At 33.7% G+C, this 23,088-nt stretch overlaps 2 protein-coding genes across 2 annotated transcripts; both read left to right on the top strand.

Moving 5' to 3' along the window:
- The first annotated feature begins 838 nt into the window (after nt 1-838).
- LOC143042437 (uncharacterized) lies at nt 839-6,469 on the top strand. Its single transcript, XM_076214721.1, has 2 exons — nt 839-939; nt 4,052-6,469. The coding sequence occupies exon 2, from the start codon at nt 4,107-4,109 to the stop codon at nt 5,742-5,744; it is 1,638 nt and encodes a 545-aa protein (XP_076070836.1). The 5' UTR covers nt 839-939; nt 4,052-4,106; the 3' UTR covers nt 5,745-6,469.
- A 7,530-nt stretch (nt 6,470-13,999) lies between these two features.
- LOC143042438 (uncharacterized) lies at nt 14,000-15,840 on the top strand. Its single transcript, XM_076214722.1, has one exon. The coding sequence runs from the start codon at nt 14,144-14,146 to the stop codon at nt 15,266-15,268; it is 1,125 nt and encodes a 374-aa protein (XP_076070837.1). The 5' UTR covers nt 14,000-14,143; the 3' UTR covers nt 15,269-15,840.
- Nucleotides 15,841-23,088: the final 7,248 nt, after the last annotated feature.

Here is a 23,088-nt window from a genome sequence, read left to right as displayed (position 1 = left end):
ACATAACTTTTTTTTTTTTATTTGAAATGTCCTTCTTGGGGGATTCCCTGTTTATTCCACCTTAACATAACCTAAATTCCTTGAAACAACTACAAAACAAGTAGGACTGTACATTAATAAAAAAAAAGACAAAATATATGAGGTTAAACACCAAAGTGAGAGATACTAAAATTGAAGATGTCCGAGAGTTTACATATCTGTCATCAGTACATCAGGAGGGACAGATGAAGACATCCAATCAAGAAAAAGAAAAGCTCAACAAGCCTTAGCTATCCTTAAACCAGTCTGGAGGAGCAAAACCCACAGAACAAACACCAAAAATAAGGATCTTAAACTAAAATATAAAATCGATACTTTTCTATGCGGGTCAGAAACTTGGAGACTAATATAGCTGAGGGTCCGGATGGGGGGTCTGTTATTCTGTAAACATTTAATTTTTAACAAATTTTTCCTCTAATCTTTAAAAAATTAATCCCTTTTTTCTCTAATCTTCAAAAAATTAACCCCTTTTTTCTTTAATCTTCAATTGTTTTGCCCGTTATACTCTAATCTTCAATTTTTAAGGGCATCATTCTTTAATCATTCAACCCCATCCAAACTCTCATAGCTACATCTTTTAAAGCTCGCTTTATTAGAATATAATTGTGAACTTTAGATTTATTAAAAAATATTTGTGCTCTCCTTTTTTTGTCATTCTACCTTTAAATAACTTTAGTGACAAATATTGTTTTTTGTTATCCCAAGAATATTAGGTGTCAATATAATTATTTATGTATGCCCCAGGTAAGTGTGCGCCGATATAAAACGACGATTCATATATAACTAATTGAACTAGGTATTGACCTTTCAGTTTCACGGGAATGTTCGTTTTTCTCTTGTTAGTCCTAGAAACTCGATCTTCAGTCTTCTTTTGGTCAAGGAAAACTTTCGTACAGTCAAGTAAGTTGTACTAACAATTACTATTATTCAGTGTCAATGTTTTATTTAAATATGTGTTTATGTGATTACAGATTGACATGATTCGTTGGTTTGAAGCCCCGGGGGGGGAGGAGGTTGTTACTGAATATCATTTTGGGTAAAACTGTGCCGACAGCACTTGCCAAATTTAGTTAATTCAATTCTAAATAACATGTTGACAAAATTTAAAAAAACTAGAAACATAATTAGAAGTGAGCAAATTGGTTTTACTAAAGGATGTCCCATCATTCAAAAATTGATGAAAAATAATTCGAAGCCTCTGTATGCGTGCTTTGTAGATTTTAAGCGTGCATTTGATTCAGTTTCACATCTCCACCTTTTTTATAAACTTAAATGTATAGGTGTTGGAACAAAAGTTTATGACATTATAAAATTTATGTATGCATGAAAACACAGAAACTTGTGTAAAAATAGACCAACACAGGACAAACCTTTTAAATCAAATATAGGAGTAAGACAAGGGGATAATCTCAGTCCCTGTCTCTTTAATATATATTTAAATGATTTGCCAACCTATTTTGACCAAACATGTGACCCAATCCCATTAAATACACATCCCTTAAATATTTTAATGTATGCTGATGATGTAGTTCTTTTATCATCATCAGAGCAAGGACTTCAAAATTGTGTTAACAAATTAAATAAATTTACAGTTGATTATAAAATGACAGTTAACACAAAAAAGACCAAGGTTCTTGTATTTAACAAGTCAGGAAGACTTAAAAATATTAAAATATCATTAGGAAACCAGACTTTAGAATGTGTACAGAACTACACATACTTAGGTATAAATTTTTCATCATCTTGGAGTTTCCAAATAGCAAAGAAAGAACTTTATAACAAAGGAATGAAAGCATATTTCAAATTAAGGAAGACCTTTTCAGTGGAAAGCCCAAAACCTAGTACTTTATTACACATATATAACCATACAATCCCACCAATCTTGTTGTATGGATCTGAAATTTGGGGTTATATATACCACATAAGAAACAAATACATTTGGCTATAACTTTATATCAAAAGAAACTGATTATCTTGTACTAGAGAAAATTCATACTAAGCTTTGTAAATTTTCTCTTGGAGTTAATATAAAAACATCAAATATGGCATGTAGAGGAGAACTAGGTTCACTCCCTACACTGTATTATGTAATAATGAATATGGTAAAATATTGGATCCATCTTATGAAAGATATTGAACCTTCAAATATTATTCCAAGGGAAGCCATAAATCTATCTCATTCTATGGACAAACATAACCAGGAATCTTGGATAGGAAGCATTAAACATATATTTAAATTTCTAGAATATCTATTTGTTAACCAGTCAAACTTTAAACAAAACCATATTCTAAAAAAAGTAAAAACATCTTTAAATATTAAATTTAAAAAAAGCTGGTTAGCTAGTTTAGAAAGCAATTCGGGAAGTGTACTAATTTACAATCTGGCAATAAATTAAGAACTTACAGAAAATTTAAAAATATTTTTATGTTTGAACCATATTTAAAAATGAATTCAAAAGAAGACGCAAATAATCACAAGATTTAGAACTAGCTGTCATGATCTTGAAATCGAAAGAGGGAGGTATATTGGAATTAAAGCTGAAGACAGAAAGTGTAAGCTATGTAAGAATGCAGTTGAAGAGGAACTACATTTTCTTTTAAAATGTCCTGTTCTAAAAAAAGAGGGACGAAAGATACCAAAGGGACAGTCAAACTCATAAATCTAAAACAAACTGACAACGCCATGGCTAAAAATGAAAAAGACAAACAGAAAAACAATAGTACACATGACACAACATAGAAAACTAAAGAATAAACAACACGAACCCCACCAAAAACTAGGGGTGATCTCAGGTGCTCCGGAAGGGTAAGCAGATCCTGCTCCACATGTGGTACTCGATCTCAACATCTATCTAATTTAATTTCTAAATTTGTTACTTCAAACTTATCTAATTTATTGCACTCCCTTTTTGAAGAACGAAAGAAAATTATAGAAAATATTGTTGTTTGAAAAAAAATATAGAAGAACAATATATATAGATATATATATAGGAAATAAAATTGATCAGGAGTTGTCTCCCATAGACATAGAACTATATAAAGATTTATGTAATTTCTCCAGGTCACAGTGGCATCCATAACAACTATGTTTTGTCAATAACTTGGTTTATATCAGGTTAATTAGACTAAGTGTAAATGTGTATTCATGTGGTTTTTTGTTTAAATGTACTTTAATCATTCTAATAATTTTCTGTGCTTTATTTTGTAATTCATTTGATTGTATAGCTCAAATTGTGGGCACCATGATTGGTTAATAAAATTATCTATCTATCTATCTACCCTGTTCTAACCAGAAAACATATAAAAACATACCTTGTTCTAAATTAAACAGAAATATCGAAAAACACACCCTGTTCAAACTTCTAGACATGCTCAGAAAGTATACTCTGTTCTAGACCGTATAAAAAAGATCCTGTTCTAGACCCGGCTTCTAGACTTGTCTTAAACAGTTAAATAAGCGATCCAGTTCTAGACAAATACTTTGTTCAAAAAGAAGACTGTGTTCTCACAAGCAGGGCATGAAAAAGCGACCATGTTCTAACCAACAGACATGAATAAGGGACCCTGTTCTAACCAGCAGGGCATGCAAAAGCGACCCTGTTTTGCGGCACACTCATACCATCAAAAATAAAGGAAGTACCCCCTCTAATGAATCAAGAATCACATGAGAACACATCGGGAGATAATCCTTTTGAATGTGATTTGAAGTCAAATATGTCCTTGAATAAAAAAAAAATTACGAGGTTCATTTTCTTGTCAAACACTACGATGGTATGTGTGTTTATCTCGGAATATAGGACGTCACGAAATTGATTGATTGAATTTAATTTTTGTTGAGAACGACCAGTGTACGGTGGCTTTAATTAAAATCACAAATTTTCAACGTTTAGTTTTCTGCATATATCTTAGTTTTATAGGAAGTAATAATCATAGACAATACTATTTTCTATAAAGTTGCATAATTAGTACTTTCTCAGAATCAGTACATCTGAGTTTGTCAAACTATTTTCAGGTTCTATATCCCTAGTTCATGGTCCAACGACTTTAGTAATCTGAAGAGACACATAATGAGACACACGAAAACACATCATACTGGAGATAACATTAAATGTAAAGAATGCGGTAAAAAGTTAAGTCAAGTCAGTAATGTTAAAAAGGGCATCAAAACATATTCAGGTGAAACACCTCATGAATGTAATGTATGTGATAAAGTGTTCAGGCCGCGTGGTAGTTTACAGATTCGCAAGAGAACACATACGGGAGATAAACCTCATGGCTGTGATGTATGTGGTAAAGGATTTAGACAGCGTAGTAGTTTACAGATTCACATGAGAGTACATACGGGAGATAAACCTCATAACTGTGATGTATGTGGTAAAGGGTTTAGCCAGCGTAGTAGTTTAAAGAGACACATGAGAATACACACAGGTGATAAATACCATGAGTGTGATGTATGTGGTAAAGTTTGCAGTCAGCGTGGTAATTTACAGCTTCACATGGGAACACATACGGGACATAAACCTCATAGCTGTGATGTATGTGGTAAAGGGTTTAGTCTGCTTGGTCTGTTACGTAGACACATGAGAATACACACAGGTGAGACACCTTATGACTGTGATATTTGTGGAAAGGGGTTTAATCAGCATTATAATTTGCAGATTCATATGAGAACACACACAGAGGTTACACTTCGAGATTGTGATGTATGTGGTAGAAGATTTCGTCTGATTGGACAATTACAAAGACACATAAGAATACATGGAAGTCATAAACACTATGACTGTGATGTATGTGGTAAACGGTTTAGTCAGCATACATATTTACAGAAACACATGAATACACATACTGGTGATAAACCGCATGACTGTAATGTATGTGGTAAACGGTTTAGTCAGCGTACATATTTAAAGAAACACATGAAAATACATACTGGTGAAAATTATCATGTCTGTGATGTATGCGGTAAACGGTTTAGACAGCGTGCATATTTAAAGACACACATGAAAACACATACTGATGATAAACCGCATGGCTGTAATGTATGTTACAAAAAGTTTAAACGTCCTAGTAATTTAAAACTTCACATGACAATACATACAGGTGATAAACCTCATGAGTGTGATGTATGTGGTAAACTGTTTAGTCAGCGTACATATTTAAAGAAACACATGAAAACACACACAGGTGAAAATTATCATGTCTGTGATGTATGCGGTAAACGGTTTAGTCAGCGTGCATATTTAAAGAAACACATGGAAACACATACTGATGATAAACCGCATGGCTGTAATGTATGTTACAAAAAGTTTAAACGTCCTAGTAATTTAAAACTTCACATGACAATACATACAGTTGATAAACCTCATGAGTGTGATGTATGTGGTAAACGGTTTAGTCAGCGGACATATTTAAAGAAGCACATGAAAACACATATAATTGAAAATTATCATGTCTGTGATGTATGTGGTAAATGGTTTAGACAGCGTGCATATTTAAAGAAACACATGGAAACACATACAGGTGATAAACCGCATGGCTGTAATGTATGTTACAAAAAGTTTAAACGTCACAGTCATATAAAACGTCACATGATCATACATACAGGTGAGAAACCTCATGCGTGTGATGTATGTGGTAAATTGTTTAGTCGGCTTGATTATTTACAAAAACACATGAGAACACATTCAGGTAAACACACTTTATGACTGATGTGTTTGGTAGAGGATGAATTCAAGAAACGCATGAGAACACACAACCATAATGATGAGAAAACCATTTAGACTTATACATGTTGTAAAAGATTATTCATCGTTAGTTACTTATTAACAACGCCCAATGAAAACACATACATGTGATAAAACTCATAAGTAAACTCTGATGTATGTGGTAAACGATTAAGTCGGCTTCGGAATTTCAAGAGTCACATGAGAACACATTCGGGAGATACTCCTTGTGAATGTGATATACGTGGAAAGGGGATTAGTCAGCATTGTCATTCAAAAATACATATGAGAATAAATACAGGCGATAAACCTCACAAAGTGATGTGTGTGGTAAAGGGTTAAGTCGGCTTGGGAAGTAACAAAAAGACACATGAGAATACATACAGGCGATGAACCTCATAACTGTGATGTATGTGGCTAAGGGTTTAGTTGACTTGCGAATTTACAAAGACACATAAAAATACATACAGGCGATGAACCTCACAAGTGATGTATGTGGTAAAGGGTTTAGTCGGCTTGGGAAGTAACAAAAAGACACATGAGAATACATACAGGCGATGAACCTCACAAAGGGATGTATGTGGTAAAGGGTTTAGTAGGCTTGGAAATTTACAAAGACACATGCGAACATATACAGGGGATTATAAACTCCATGAGTGATGTTTTTCGTAAAGATTTAATTCGTCTTCGTAATTTACAGATTTACATCAGACACAGTAATTACATGTAGATACATGTAGTTGTCAATTATTGCTGTATTTATTTTCCAGCAAATTTGGTACTAAACTAGAATTGCCCTGTATTCACATAGTTTGAGATAAATTGTGATTTTTTAACCATAGAACTATTAGATGTACTTACTACTTTACTAGGAACCCAAAATCAGATGAAAATTCCACAACCCCTTTTATAATTTTTTTTTGATTTTGCATGGTTTTCTCGTAGACATCAAACATCTTAACTTAAGTATTCCTTAAACTTAGATTTCACTACGAATTTCCTTTGTTAAGTAAAATTCTTAAGTGGTATGCATAAACTAACTTAAGTCTTCACTTAACTAAGGAATACTTAAATTGGAACCTTTCTCTAATTACCGTATGATATATACTAGCTCATCACATGTACTCATCCGTGCAGAAGTTTGTTATGATTATTTAAATTTGTTGATCAGTGCATGCTTTTATGGGTGTAATATTTTCTGGATACAACAATATGTTTTAAACTCTAACAAAACATGATCAAGGTTTCAGTGGCGTAGCAAAAGACTAAGGGTAGCATTGTAAGCAAATCATTTTAAAAACACTTTTTTTCCGAATAAAATGTTTACTAATAGTTCAGCTTATTATGCGCTGACGTCTCCCTTTCCAGACCCCTTACTAACATTTGCTTATGGTTTGAAAAAAATCTATTTTGATGTGAAATTAACATTTTTATTGCTTCCCTTTTACAAAAAAAGGGGGGTAGATTTTTCCCCAGGAATCCATATACAAACTAGGGCATTTTTCAAAAGTCCTACACACAGTGTAGATACTATTCTGTACACTATCCGGAAGTCGCGATTTTCGAAGCGATGATTTCCAACTGGCTAACAGGACGGTTTTGCCTACGGTAACTTTTCTCATCATTTGTTTACTCCTATATCTACAAAGTGCTTTGAACATCTTCAATGTATATATAGCATCATAAATATGAGTAACTGTAACAAAAACATGCATTAGAATATAAAATATACGTGTGCATCACATCAACTTGGTAGAAAAAAGTGAAATCGATGGACAAGTTTGCTCTCGTAGTACAAAGCAAATAATCTTTTATTGCAAATATTTGCATCAGTTTACAGTTAAATATATACTGTTTCAATATTCTTTTCGTATTTAAGTAGAATATTCGTATTTCCCATAAAAAATATGTTTTCCTAGAGGATCCCAAAATAAATTACTGTATGATCAGTCTAGAACTGACTGTATTCTAGAAGCGATTTCAGATTTTTTGACTGTATGACCACTCGTGATTTTGAAGAAAAAATAAAAGCAATTTGAAGGTATATACGTGTATATGTGATATTATGAACTATCCAGGGAACTATAACGTGTAATTACTTTCATCAGACAATACAAATATATTTCTGATGCATTTTTTAGACGGCAAAATAATTGTATTTTTGTTCCATCAGTCTTATTTAAAATCAAATGCCTAAAAATTAATACATGATTCGCTTGTTGACTTTGTAAGAGTGTATCGTTACAGTTATCTGTTTAGCTATTACATTTTAAAAGATTATTTACACCGTCCGCCGTTGACCAATTGATGATAACATAAACCAAGCTTGTCTCTTTTAAAATAACAAAAAATGGATAAAGACAGCTTTGCGTAGGGAGATAATTCATGTGATATAATTTTGGTAAGTTTACAGAAATAGAAGGTCCATAAAGCATTAATCGAGTAAAAATAGAGCAATTTCAGAAAACTTTAATGATTGGTTTTGGAGGGGATGGAAATACCTGATGGGTGTCCCCACATAATGCAATGTTCAAGTCCGTATCTTATATAAGGTAACCCAATAAAAGATTTTTACTAAAATTCGAAATAGACGGTGCACAATACAGTCATTATCATTTATGATAAGAAAACCGAATAAGATTAATTAATAGTTATATCAGTGACGGATTCAAAAAAGGGGATCCGGCCGTTTGAAACCCTTTTTTAACTAGCAATGCTTTTGTATGGGAACATATATTTGGAATCCCCTTTTCTCCTAGATTGGACCCCCTCTCCATTTAAAAATGGCCGGAACCCCCAATGTAGATGCGCTTACAAAACCGGCGAAACATATTGTACTGGTCCAACGGACGAACGGAAAGACGGACTTCTTTATCACTATAACCCCCCGCTTGACAAAATGGTGTACAATTGAGTGTCAAAGAGACAGCTGTACATCTTAAACCAAGTGAAGGAACTGTGATCAATTAAAGGCTACAGTACGGCCTCCAATGTGTGTAAATACATGCATTTTTATATAACAACTAAATCTGTGTGTTTGTACAATTTTAAGTATAACGGAGGACATTTCTGAATCTTATATATTAGTATACATCAAACCTTCCTCTTATTTTAGCAACATTTAAACATCCTTATACTTAATGTAGTAAGTCGAGTACACCCCATCAAGCTAAAACATGCTTCATAAGTTTTCAGGATGTGAATGTATTGAAATATATTTGTGTTTTTTTTAGAAAAATGCCACCTTCTAATGTATCGTAAATAACTTTGAAATCATCACTAGAATACAGTGACATAAAGACTGATCATACAGTTTTAAAATATACAAGCGAGACTGATCGTACAGTAAGAAATTCAAACAAGTGTAATTTTCTTATTTCTGGCTTCAAAGATCTGGTTGAAACTTTTACCACCACTTGAAATATACTTAATTTAGTTAATTAAGTCAGGTTTTTTACGTTAATTTGTACACTAAGAGGGTAAAAAGACTGTTTTTAGGTTCGCCGACTGATTTTCTAAGTGATGCATTTGAAAATCTCTTGATTAAGGTAAAGATACGATTAATGAATGTGCGGAATTTAATTCTAAACCATTTGAGAATATCGATGTCGGCTGAATTAATCATTAAGCAATGTACAGATGATCAACTTACCGTTTAATTCAGTATACCCATCAAATTTAAAATGTGATCCAAAAAGTTCTCGCTTCGAAAATCGCGACTTCCGGATAGCGTACAGAATAGTATCTACACTGTGCTACAATCTTTACTAAAACAATTTATTACAGTAAGTGTATTCTCAACATCTTAACGTACTTGGCAATATTTTGGAAACCGCAATATATACTGACCGACTTTAGAAACGCGACACTAGATTATTTTTGTGTTATTTTTGAATGAATGTGTCAACTTCAAAAGCGATGACTGCCTGTTACAAACGCCAAAATGATTGTCAGAAAGGTCAACAAATTCTGTCTGACATTTTTTGGGTTCTCTTTTACACCTTCTGTTTTTGCATTTGTTCAACCCATTAATTGGTTTTGGCAATTATGCGGTTGGAATTTGAGGGCTTTACAGGTTTTCCTTCAGTCAATTCTTTGGCAATGCAGTTCATGGTAAACATTTATGGCATGAATCTGTACTCAATGGCACTCGGTAATTTGGTTAGCAGTTGACGTTGCGGCTGTAAACATGATTGGCAAATGTCGTTGCATAATCAAATTCTGTTGATGTTTCATTGTCACTACACGTTACTTGTCAAGAAGCCAAATAATATCGAACAAATTCAAATGGGATGCTGTTTTTCTCATTCTGAATATATGTAGAACACTTTGTGTTACTAACAAATGGTATATGGCCTTTTCTGGCATTTTAACAAATCGGCCCTTCGTTGTGATATAGATGCTACAGCTTCTTGATCTTTTACCTCCAATCACGATTTGTAGTATAATTGATTTGTTCTGTGGTGTTGTATTATATTCTGATGTTTGTGTTGTTTTGAAACTTCTATACAATGGCCTAATTTTAAGTTATGTGTATATTACACTCGCAACATTTGAGCTTCATTGCTATATAACCAATTCTCGTGTTATTGGTTATGTACAGGTACATACATCAGTTTGACGGCAGTTGTTTCTTGCATATATGTAATAAATGTAATCACATGAATAGAAAGTAAGTCAAGAGTATGGACAGTCATACAAATGCACACAAAAAGCGACACATGATTTTTTCTTTTAATAAATTATGATATACTAGTATACTATATAGACCAAAAGAACCAGAATGATTCTATGAAGTAAGCAAACATTCGAAAAAATATGATAGAAACATTAAAATTTAATATAATAACACACACAAAAAGCAAAAGGTATGAGCGAGATTCGAACCCTGTCTTCAAAACATTCTTTTATTTGTAGTTCTATGCTTTATAAATCTCTTATTAAGAGCTATATATCGGTACAATTTAGCGATGTTACATGTTACAAGTTGGTTTTTTTATGTTATAAGGACACACTAAACCAATTTCATTTTTGAAGGGAAAAGTACACAGGCACTCGTCTGAGGATTCTTTTTCCTATATACCTTTATATACATAACGGTATATAGGATTTTTTTTCTGAGACGAGTGCCTGTGGAAAAGTAGTATAAATTACAACAGTCACAAAAAACTTTTTTTTGGTTTGAAATGTCCTTCTGGGGGGATTCCCTGATTTTTTTTCACCATAACACATCCTAAATTCCCCAAATTGGACTTTCATCCTTTTTTAGGTTTAAACAAGGATTTGTATAGTAATAGTTTTAGTACTATACAAATCCTTGTTTTAACCATTATTCTCTTTTCCGTATTAAAGCCTTTTCATTCGGCCATTTTTTTATAAATTTTTTTTTTGGCGGATTTTTGGTATATTAAAAATCCTGGTTGGTCGGTCCGAAAAGATATACAAAGAAATAAATGTCGGGCATGTATACTCATCTGGGTATCAAATGGACATAACAGTCATGCCTCGAAGACCGTGACTCTGCAGACGATATCTGCCAGCTTTCCCATCGCCATGACTCACAAAACCAAGTCACCAACCTTGAAACAACTGCAAAACAAGTAGGACTGTACATAAATATAAAAAGACAAAATCTATGAGGGTAAACACCAAAGTGAGAGATGCTAAAATTGAAGATGTCCGAGAGTTTACATATCTGTCATCAGTACATCAGGAGGGACAGATGAGGACATCAAATCAAGAAAAAGAAAAGCTCAACAAGCCAAAAAATTGAAATCCTTAAACCAGTCTGGAGGAGCAAAGCACTCAGAACAAACACCAAAATAAGGATCTTCAACTCAAATAAAAAATCGATACTTTTCTATGGATCAGAAACTTGGAGACTAACAGCTGAATCTTTAGCTTTATTAAAAAATAATTGTGAATTTTAGATTTATTAAAAAATATCTGTGCTCTCCTTTTCTGTCATTCTTCCTTAATTTTAGTGACAAACGTTTTTTTTTTCTTATCCCAGGAATAGTAGGTGTCAAAATAATTACTTATGCATGCCCCAGGTAAGTGTGCGCCGATATAAAACGGCGATTCGTATATATAACTAATTGAACTAGGTATTGACCTTTCAGTTTTACGGGGATGTTCGTTTTTCTCGTGTTAGTCCCAATAACTCGATCTTCAGTCTTCTTTTGATCAAGGAAAACTTTCGTATAGTCAAGTAAGTTGTACTAACAATTTCAATTATTTAGTGTCAATGTTTTACTTAAATATGTGTTTATATGATTACAAATTACAATTTATGTATTGCAAAAAGGGCCAATCAATTCTTGTTATTCATATATAAATAGAACAACTTTGTTGTAGTGAGTTTGTGAATTTGAGTTAAAAAATCACTTAATGATCTACTTGATTCCTAACCAACACTTATTAATGTGGTATAAAATTCGACACCACTTCCAGTAGGTCTTGCTTTGACTTTGTTAACATAGTTATTTATATATGTATACACAATAAAATACTTCAAGAAGTGGGGGAATTGCCTCCCCTGACTCACTACAACAACGTATGATCTATTAACTTATCAGAAAATTATATACTATCATGCATGTTATTCAATCCATCTTGTGTATGGTAAAGGATTTGCATAGGCACTGCCTTTTTTTGTCCAATCCCTTTGTTTAAATGTACATTTGATATTTGAACAATAAAATATTTTGAATTGAATTGAATTGAAATTATAATTGATTGACATGATTCGTTGGTTTGAACAGGTTGGAACAAACCCCCTATAAGGTGATTATACCTGTATAGAGGGATAATTGCACCAATTGCTGTACTTAATTTAATATGCACATGCCCAGTTTGCTGCTCATCTGACTAAATATACAATCTATTGTTCACCATGATTGAAAGCTGTGATGATCAGGTAAATTCCACTCACTTATGCCTTTCTGAACAGAATTTCTATTGTTAGATTACACGAAATTTAAAGGTCAACTATTCCTTTTGTTGTTGATCGGGTGTTCAGATAGGTAAACAATATATTGCAAGTTTTGTCACTTTAGCAGAAAACTGGTCATCCCAATTTTTAGTAAAGTGCATAAGTTGATGCATATAATGTTAGAGATTATAGCCAATATAACTAGAAAATGTCATTCTGCCCTTATTTGCTTTGAATCATGTGTAAACAAAAATACCCCTCTATAGAGGGACAATTTTATCCCTCTAAAGAAGGATATTGTCCCTCTATACAGTTATAATCACCATACAGGGGGTTTGTTCCCAACCTGTTGAAGCCCGGGGGAGGAGGTTGTTACTGAATATCATTTTGGGTATAACTGTGCCGACAGCACTGGCCAAATCATACCCTGTTCTAACCAGAAAACATTGAAAAACATACCCTGTTCTAAACAGAAATATCGAAAAACACACCCTGTTCTATACATGCTCAGAAAAAGTATACCCTGTTCTAGACCGTATAAAAAAGATCCTGTTCTAGACCCGGGTTCTAGACTTATTCTAGACAAATACTTTGTTTAAATAAAGACTGTGTTCTCAGAAGCAGGGCATGAAAAAGCGACCCTGTTCTAACCAACAGACATGAAAAAGGGACCCTGTTTTAACCAGCAGGGCATAAAAAAGCGACCCTGTTTTGCGGCACACTCATACCATCAAAAATAAAGGAATTACCCCCCCTCTCATGAAACAAGAATCACATGAGAACACATTCGGGAGATTATCCTTGTGAATGTGATTTGAAGTCAAACATGTCCTTGGATAAAAAAAATTACGAGGTTCATTTTCTTGTCAAACACTACGATGGTATGTGTGTTTATCTCGAAATGTAGGACGTCACGAAATTGATTGATTGAATTTAATCTTGATGAGAACGACCAGTGTACGGTAGCTTTAATTAAACTTTCAACGTTAAGTTTTCTGCATATTTTAGTTTAATAGGAACTAATAATCATAGACAATACTATTTTCTATAAAGTTGCATTATTAGTACTTTCTCAGAATCAGTACATCTGAGTTTGTCAACTATTTTCAGGTTCTATATCTCTAGTTCATGGTCCAACGACTTTAGTAATCTGAAGAGACACATAATGAGACACACGAAAACGCATACTGAACATGCTGGAGATAAAACTTATAAATGTAAAAAATGCGGTAAAAAGTTTAGTCAAGTCAGTAATGTAAAAAAGGGCATCAAAACATATTCAGGTGAAACACCTCATGAATGTAATGTATGTGATAAAGTGTTCAGTCCGCGTGGTAGTTTACAGATTCACACGAGAACGCATACGAGAACACATACGGGAGATAAACCTCATAGCTGTGATGTATGTGGTAAAGGATTTAGACAGCGTAGTAGTTTACAGATTCACATGAGAGTACATACGGGAGATAAACCTCATAACTGTGATGTATGTGGTAAAGGGTTTAGCCAGCGTAGTAGTTTAAAGAGACACATGAGAATACACACAGGTGATACATACCATGAGTGCGATGTATGTGGTAAAGTTTGCAGTCAGCGTGGTAATTTACAGCTTCACATGGGAACACATACGGGACATAAACCTCATAGCTGTGATGTATGTGGTAAAGGGTTTAGTCTGCTTGGTCTGTTACGTAGACACATGAGAATACACACAGGTGAGACACCTTATGACTGTGATATTTGTGGAAAGGGGTTTAATCAGCATTATAATTTGCAGATTCATACGAGAACACACACAGAGGATACACCTCATGATTGTGATGTATGTGGTAGAAGATTTCGTCTGATTGAACAATTACAAAGACACATAAGAATACATGCAAGTCATAAACACTATGACTGTGATGTATGTGGTAAACGGTTTAGTCAGCATACATATTTACAGAAACACATGAATACACATACTGGTGATAAACCGCATGACTGTAATGTATGTGGTAAACGGTTTAGTCAGCATACATATTTAAAGAAACACATGAAAACACATACAAGTGAAAATTATCATGTCTGTGATGTATGCGGTAAACGGTTTACTCAGCGTACATATTTAAAGACACACATGATAACACATACTGATGATAAACCGCATGGCTGTAATGTATGTTACAAAAAGTTTAAACGTCCTAGTAATTTAAAACTTCACATGACAATACATACAGGTGATAAATCTCATGAGTGTGATGTATGTGGTAAACGGTTTAGTCGGCGTACATATTTAAAGAAACACATGATAACACATACAGGTGAAAATTATCATGACTGTAATGTATGCGGTAAACGGTTTAGACAGCGTACATATTTACAGAAACACATGAAAACACATACAGGTGATAAACCGCATGGCTGTAATGTATGTTACAAAAAGTTTAAACGTCACAGTCATTTAAAACGTCACATGAACATACATACAGGTGATAAACCTCATGAGTGTGATGTATGTGGTAAATTGTTTAGTCGGCTTGATTATTTACAAAAACACATGAGAACACATTCAGGTAAACACACTTTATGACTGATGTATTTTGTAGAGGGTGAATTACAGAAACGCATGAGAACACACAACCATAATGGTGAGAAAACCATTTAGACTTATACATGTTGTAAAAGATTATTCATCGTTAGTTACTTATTAACAACGTCCAATGAAAACACATACAGGTGATAAAACTCATAAGTAAACTGTGATGTATGTGGTAAACGATTAAGTCGGCTTCGGAATTTCAAGAATCACATGAGAACACATTCGGGAGATAATCCTTGTGAATGTGATATATATGTATGTGGAAAGGGGATTAGTCAGCATTGTCATTCAAAAATACATATGACAATAAATACAGGCGATGAACCTCACAAAGTAATGTATGTGGTAAAGGGTTTAGTCGACTTGGGAATGTACAAAGACACATGAGAATACATACAGGCGATGAACCTCATAACTGTGATGTATGTGGTAAAGGGTTTAGTCGACTTAGGAATTTACATGGACACATGAGAATACATACAGGCGATGAACCTCACAAAGTGATGTATGTGGTAAAGGGTTTAGTAGGCTTGGAAATTTTCAAAGACACATGCGAACATATACAGGGGATTATAAACTCCATGGGTGATGTTTTTGGTAAAGATTTAATTCGTCTTCGTAATTTACAGATTTACATCAGACACAGTAATTATATGTAGATACATGTAGTTGTCAATTATTGCTGCATTTATATTTGTTTTTCGTTGACTGTTTTGTAATATTCAGCATACTATAAAATAAGTGCGTTAGTTTTCTCTTTTGAATTGTTTTACACAAGTGTTTCTTACTTTGTCATTCCGGGTTCTCTAAATATGCCAAAGCTTGCTATGCAGTTTGTATTTTGATCATTGTTGAAGGTCGTACGATAACATGTTATAGTGCAATATACTTACATCTGATGGAGAGTTGTTTCATTTGTAATCATACCTCTTTTCTTGTCCATGTGATAATTTAGATTAAATTTACAGAGACACATGAGAACATTTCTGTAATGCCCCAGTCCCACTAGACAACGATCGCACTACGCTCACCGCGATCTAAAATAAATTCAGATCGTGGTGAGGTCGGGGTATATGAGCGGCATGAACATTTTTAATTTTCGTTGCTTTCACGATGCTACTACGTCCTCATTACGCTTCTACAACGATCCCGCTACGAATATACCACGTTCTCACCGCGCTTATTCTGCGACCTCACTACGCTTATAAAGATCTTTCTACGTTCTGACTACGACCATACCACGAGTAATCCGATTGCAACACGATCTTACCAAGCTTTTACTGCGATCATAGTATGTTCTTACCAAGATTATAGTTACGTTCATGTCGCGATCTTACTACGTTATGACAGTTATAACGTCAACATTGTGTTCTTTATCAATACAATTCAAATCCTTCTATTTCTGATTAATACGTAGATTTCCGTCTCGGAAACAATACAGTCATGCCACCAAATCTTCTAAAACACGTGGACGTGGTGGTAGGGGTTGATGTAGAGGCAGAGGGAGCTCTGATAGTAACGAATCCTGATCAAGCAGATATTTCGGACCGACCAATCCAACCTAAATTACAACGTTTTGCTGGTCAATAAAGCTCAAATGACGAGATTTTAGTGAACGATAGCAGAGATGACATAGATGTGTCAATAGATATAGGAAGATGTGGTATGAATGCCAATGACACAACTTTACATCCAAGTAACAATTTATAAAAGTAAACCGTTATAGGCCCAGGTACGGCCTTCAACGCGGAGCCTTGGCTCACACCGAACAGCAAGCTATAAAGGGCCCCAAAAATTACTAGTGTAAAACCATTAAAACGGGAAAACCAACGGTCTAATCTATATAAACGAGAAGCATGATTGAGTCGTTAGAGAAAATGGACAAGAACTACATACAGACAAACAAAACCTGGAGATATAAAATATATTTTATGTAAAAATGGCAATGAGAATGATGGTCGTAGTATGAACGTAGTCAGGTCGTAAGAAGAGCGTGATCAGGACGACAAGGGCGTGCTAGAATCGTACTATAGTCTTGAACAGCGTGGTGTAAACGTGGTATAGTCGTAGGGGAAGCGTAGTTGGGTCACGATGAGAACTTGATGATCGTAGTGCGGTCGTAATAACGTCACTGTGAGATCGTAGTGCAGTCTTTCCGAATAGAATCACGCTTTCGCTACGCTCTCGCTACGATGATACAGCGACCTTTGCGATCTTACTACGAACTTAGTGCGCTTTCACTACGCTTCCACCACGACCTGATTTCGCCACGACCGCACCATGATTGTTTTGAACATGTTCAAAGTTGGCCACGCTCATCACGATCTTGAAGACCTCACCACGACCGTGATACGACCTTACTGCGATCTACACGATCGTGCTAAGATCGTCAAAATTTGCATTTTTTTTCACAGATCGTAGTACGATCGTGGCCTAGTGGGACTGCGATATAAACATGTAAAGGGTTTATTTAGATTGATAAATCGATTATTTACTGAGACACATGACATGCATGAGAACACGTTTGTAAAGGTAATTTGAAACAGACTGAAAAAAAAACAGGAGAAAAAAGTCCTAGTAAATATTTAAACAAAATAGTTCCTACACCCAGCTGTAATTTTGTCAATCAGTAAAATATTGTGTAATTTTGATGTGAGATGAGAGCTTAGAGACTTATATTTTTTTACCTTGAAATGGGGACTGGTCATTTTGAATTCATACATACAAAATTTCTTGATCCCCCCATAATATTTCACTATTTTTGATAGATCCCCCCGGGCCCGTAAAACATTAATAAAATTATGATTCCCCCTCTAATAAACATGCCAAAATTTTAACATGCAAAACATTTATCATTTTATTTCACGAAACACACACACAGTGTAGATACTATTCTGTACGCTATCCGGAAGTCGCGATTTTCGAAGCGAGGATTTCAAACTGCCTAACAGAACGGTTTTGTTTTGGTGCTTTTTCTCATCATTTGTTAACTCCTATATCTATAAAGTGCTTTGCACATCTTAAATGTATGTATAGCATCATTGATATGAGTAACTGTAACAAAAACATGCAGTAGAATATAAAATATACGTGTGCATCACACCAACTTCATAGCAAAAAGTGAAATCGATTGACAATTTTGCTCTCGTAGTACAAAGCAAATAATCTTTTATTGTAAATATTTGCATCAGTTTACAGTTAAATATATACTGTTTCAATATTCCTACCGTATTTAAGTAGAATGTTCGTATTTCTAATAAAAAATATGCTTTCCTTGAGGATCCCAAAATAAATTACTGTACGATCAGTCCAAAACTGACTGTATTCTAGAAGCGATTTCAGATTTTTTGTCTGTATGACCAGTCGTGATTTTGAAGAAAAAAACCAACAACAAATGGAAGTTTTTAACGACCTTGACTGAAAAACAACGGCAATTTGATGGTATATACGTGTCTATGTGATATTATGATTGTGTCCATGGAACTATAACGTGTAATTTCTTTCATCGGACAATATAAATATATTTCTGATGATTTTTGTAGACGGCAAAATAATTATATTTTTGTTCCGTCAGTGTTACTTAAAATCAAATGCCTAAAAGGCAATACATGATTCGCTTGTGGACTTTGTATTAGTGTGTCGTTGCAGTTATCTGTTTAACTATTACATTTGTAAAAACTATTTACACCGTCTGCCGTTGACAAATTGGTGATAACATACATCAAGCCTGTCTCTTTTAAAATGACAAAAAAATAGATAGAGAAAGCTTTGTTTAAAAACTTTAGGTATTGAGGAAAGAATTAACGAAATTATACCCCACCACTTCTATAGTCTATGTTTTGGAAAAAAATAAACCACCAGAAAACTAAATTATAGGTGCACAGGGGCATCATTTAATAACGAATATGAGGAGTTTTATTAATATATGGTAAGGTTTTGAAAGTTGCGTATAGTAAACGGGTACCACTCAATATTAAAAGTAGTGGAAAAGTCCTTATCATGGGAATAGAAAACCGATGAATTTTCGAAAATTCAAAATAAGAGGTGCCTAGTTGAATTAAATGATAAGGAATCTGAAAAAAAAGATTCATTAAGTTATGACAAGTGTCTGAAGGAAGTTGTGGGTATAAAATAGGTATGCCCAATATAAGGTTATGACAAAGTCCGTATTTTAAATATAGAAACATCAAAAATATTTTTACCAAAAATTCTAAATAGAAGGTCCATATATAATACATTAATTAATAAAAAATAGAGCAGTTTTAGAAAAGTGTCACGGTTGGAAATACCTGATGGGTGCCCCCATATAATGCAATGTTCAAGTCCGTATCTTATGTAAAGAAACCCCATAAAAGATTTTTTAATAAAATTCGAAATACATTCCATTTTTAATATATAAATAAGGCCGTTAATTTTCTCGTTTAAATTGTTTTACATTGTCATTTCGGGGCCTTTTATAGCTGACTTTGTGGTATTAGCTTTGCTCATTGTTGAAGGCCATACGGTGATCTATATTTGTTAATGTCTGTGTCATTTTGATCTCTTGTAGACGGTTGTCTCATTGGCAATCTTATACCGAATCTTCTTTCTTTTTATATTATCATTTATGATACGGAATCCGAGAAAAAATAATGTTATAGTTATACCAGTGACGGATTCAAGAAAAATGGGATCCAGCTGTTTGAAACTTTTTTTTTTAAATTTTCAATGCATTTGTATGGGGACATATATTTGGAATCCTCTTTTCTCCTGGATTGGACCCCCTCTCCATTTAAAAATGTCTGGAAACCCCAATGTATATTAAGTGGTTTATGAGGAGATGCCCTTGCAAAACCGGCGAAACATGTTGTACCGGTCCAACGGACGAACTGAAAGACGGACTTCATTATCACTATAAACCACCGCTTTACCAAGTGGTGTACAATTGAGTATGAAAGAGACAGATCTACATCCAAAACAAAGTGAAGGAACTGTGATCAATTATAGGCTACAGTACGGCCTCGAATGTTTGTAAATACATGCATTTTTATAAAACAATTACATCTGTGTGTTTGTACAATTTTAAGTATAACGGAGGACATTTCTGAAACTTAAATAAACAAACAAACCTTCCTCTTATTTCAGCAACATTCAAACATCCTTATACTTAATGTAGTAAGTCGAGTACACCCTATCAAGCTAAAACATGTTTGATAAGTTTTCAGGATGTGAATTTATTAAAATATATCTGTGTTATTAAGAAAAATGCAATCTTCTAATGTATCGTAAATAACTTTGAAATCACTACTAGAATACAGTGAAATAAAGACTGATCATACAGTTTCAAAATATACAAGCGAGACTGATCGTACAGTGAGAAATTCAAACAAGTGTAATTTTCTTATTTCTGGCTTCAAAGATCTGGCTGAAACTTTTACCACCACTTAAAATATACTTTATTTAGTAAATTAAGTCTGGTTTTTACGGTAATTTGTACAGTAAGGGTGCAAAAAGATTGTTTTCAGGTTCACCGACTGATTTACCGTAGTGATGCACTTGAAAATCTCTTGATTAAGGCAAAGATACGAATAATGATTGTGCTAAATTTAATTATAAACCATTTGTGAATATCGATGTCAGCTGAATTAATCATTAAGCAATGTACAGATGAACATCTTACCGTTTAATATAGTATATCCAACAAATTTAAAATGTGATTCAAAAAGTTCTCGCTTCGAAAATCGCGACTTCCGGATAGCGTACAGAATAGTATCTACACTGTGACACAGAAACGAACTAATAAAAATATAACAATGGCCATGTTCCTGACTTGTAAAATTTATTTGAAATATGGCTTTGCACATAAAACTATCGCGTACAAACCTCAATTGATGTTTTCTACTGACTTTAAATGTATTTGGAAATATCAGCAGTTCGTCGAGTATAAATTATCAACAAAAGATTAAAAGTCGGTAATGAACTTCAAGCCAGATAGATGCTAATTATAGTACATGAAAATACGTCACATCATCTATTTTCATACCTTGAACAGGTCTTCCTACAAATTGACTATTGATTTTTTTATATTGATATTGTTTGATTGTTACCCTTAATGCGCATAAGTAAAAGTACCATACCGCGTTACTTGTCAAGAAGCCAAATAATATCGAACAAATTCAAATGAGATGCTGTTTTTCTCATTCTGAATATATGTATACAATGTATCTGTATTTGTCCTGGTCTTTTAAGGTTTTATCGTTTATAAGATAAGATAATGTATATTTTAACCGGAGAACATCTTGCATCAGTTGGTTATAGAACACCTTGTGTTACTAACACATGTTATATGGCCTTTTCTGGCATTTTAACGAAACCGGCCCTTTGTTGTGATACAGATGCAACAGCTTCTTGATGTTTTAACATCTTACCTACAATCACGATTTGTAGTGTAATTGATTTGTTCTGTGGTGTTGTTTAAATTTTCTAATGTTTGTGTTGTAAGAAACTTGTATACAATGGCCTTATTTAAGTTACATGTATGTGTATATTACACTCGCAACATTTGTGTTTCATTGCTATAGAATCAATTCTCGTGCTATTGGTTATGTACAGGTACCTACATCAGTTTGACGGCAGTTGTTCATTTCATATATGTTACACATGAATAGAAAGTAAGTCAAGAGTCAAGACAGTCATATGAATGCACACTATAAGCAATAAGCGATACATTATTTTTTCTTTAATAAAATGATATACTAGAATACTATATATATACAGACAAAAAGACCCAGAATGATTCTATGGATTAAGCAAACATCCGAAAAAATATGATAGAAACATTAAAATTTAATATAATAACACACACAAAAAGCGAAAGGTATGAGCGAGATTCGAACCCTGTCTTCAAAACATTCTTTTATTTGTAGTTCTATGCTCTATAAATCTCTTATTAAGAGCTACATCGGTACAATTTAGCGATGTTACATGTTACAAGTTGTTTTTTTTATGTATATATAAGGACACACTAAACCAATTTCATTTTTGAAGGGAAAAGCACACAGGCACTCTATATCGGATTTTTTTTCTGAGACGAGTGCTTGTGGAAAAGTAGTATAAATTACAACAGTCACAAAAAACATAACTTTGTTTTGGTTTGAAATGTTCTTCTGGGGGGATTCCCTGTTTTTTTTCACCTTAACACATCCTAAATTCCCAAATTGGACTTACATCCTTTTTTAGGTTTAAACAAGGATTTGTATAGCAATAGTTTTAGTACTATACAAATCCTTGTTTTAAACATTATTCTCTTTATCGTATTAAAGCCTTTTCATTCGGCCATTTTTTTATAAAAAATTTTTTTGGCGGATTTTTGGTATATTAAAAATCCTGGTTGGTCGGTCTGAAAAGATATACAAAGAAATAAATGTCAGGCATGTATACTCATCTGGGTATCAAATGGACATTACAGTCATGACTCGAAGACCTTGACTTTGCAAACGATATCTGCCAGCTTTCTCATCGCCATGACTCACAAAACCAAGCCACCAACATTGAAACAACTGCAAAACAAGTAGGACTGTAAATTAATAAAAAAAAAAGACAAAATCTATGAGGGTAAACACCAAAGTGAGAGATACTAAAATTGAAGATGTCCGAGAGTTTACATATCTGTTATCAGTACATCAGGAGGGACAGATGAGGACATCCAATCAAGAAAAAGAAAAGCTCAATAAGCCAATAAATTGAAATCCTTAAACCAGTCTGGAGGAGCAAAGCACTCAGAACAAACACCAAAATAAGGATCTTCAACTCAAATATAAAATCGATACTTT

This window comes from Mytilus galloprovincialis, chromosome 8 (genome assembly GCF_965363235.1).
Source record: "Mytilus galloprovincialis chromosome 8, xbMytGall1.hap1.1, whole genome shotgun sequence".
Taxonomy (NCBI): Eukaryota; Metazoa; Mollusca; class Bivalvia; order Mytilida; family Mytilidae; genus Mytilus; species Mytilus galloprovincialis.
Note: the sequence above shows the minus strand (reverse complement) of the source record. Positions and strands in the feature narration are given on the sequence as shown.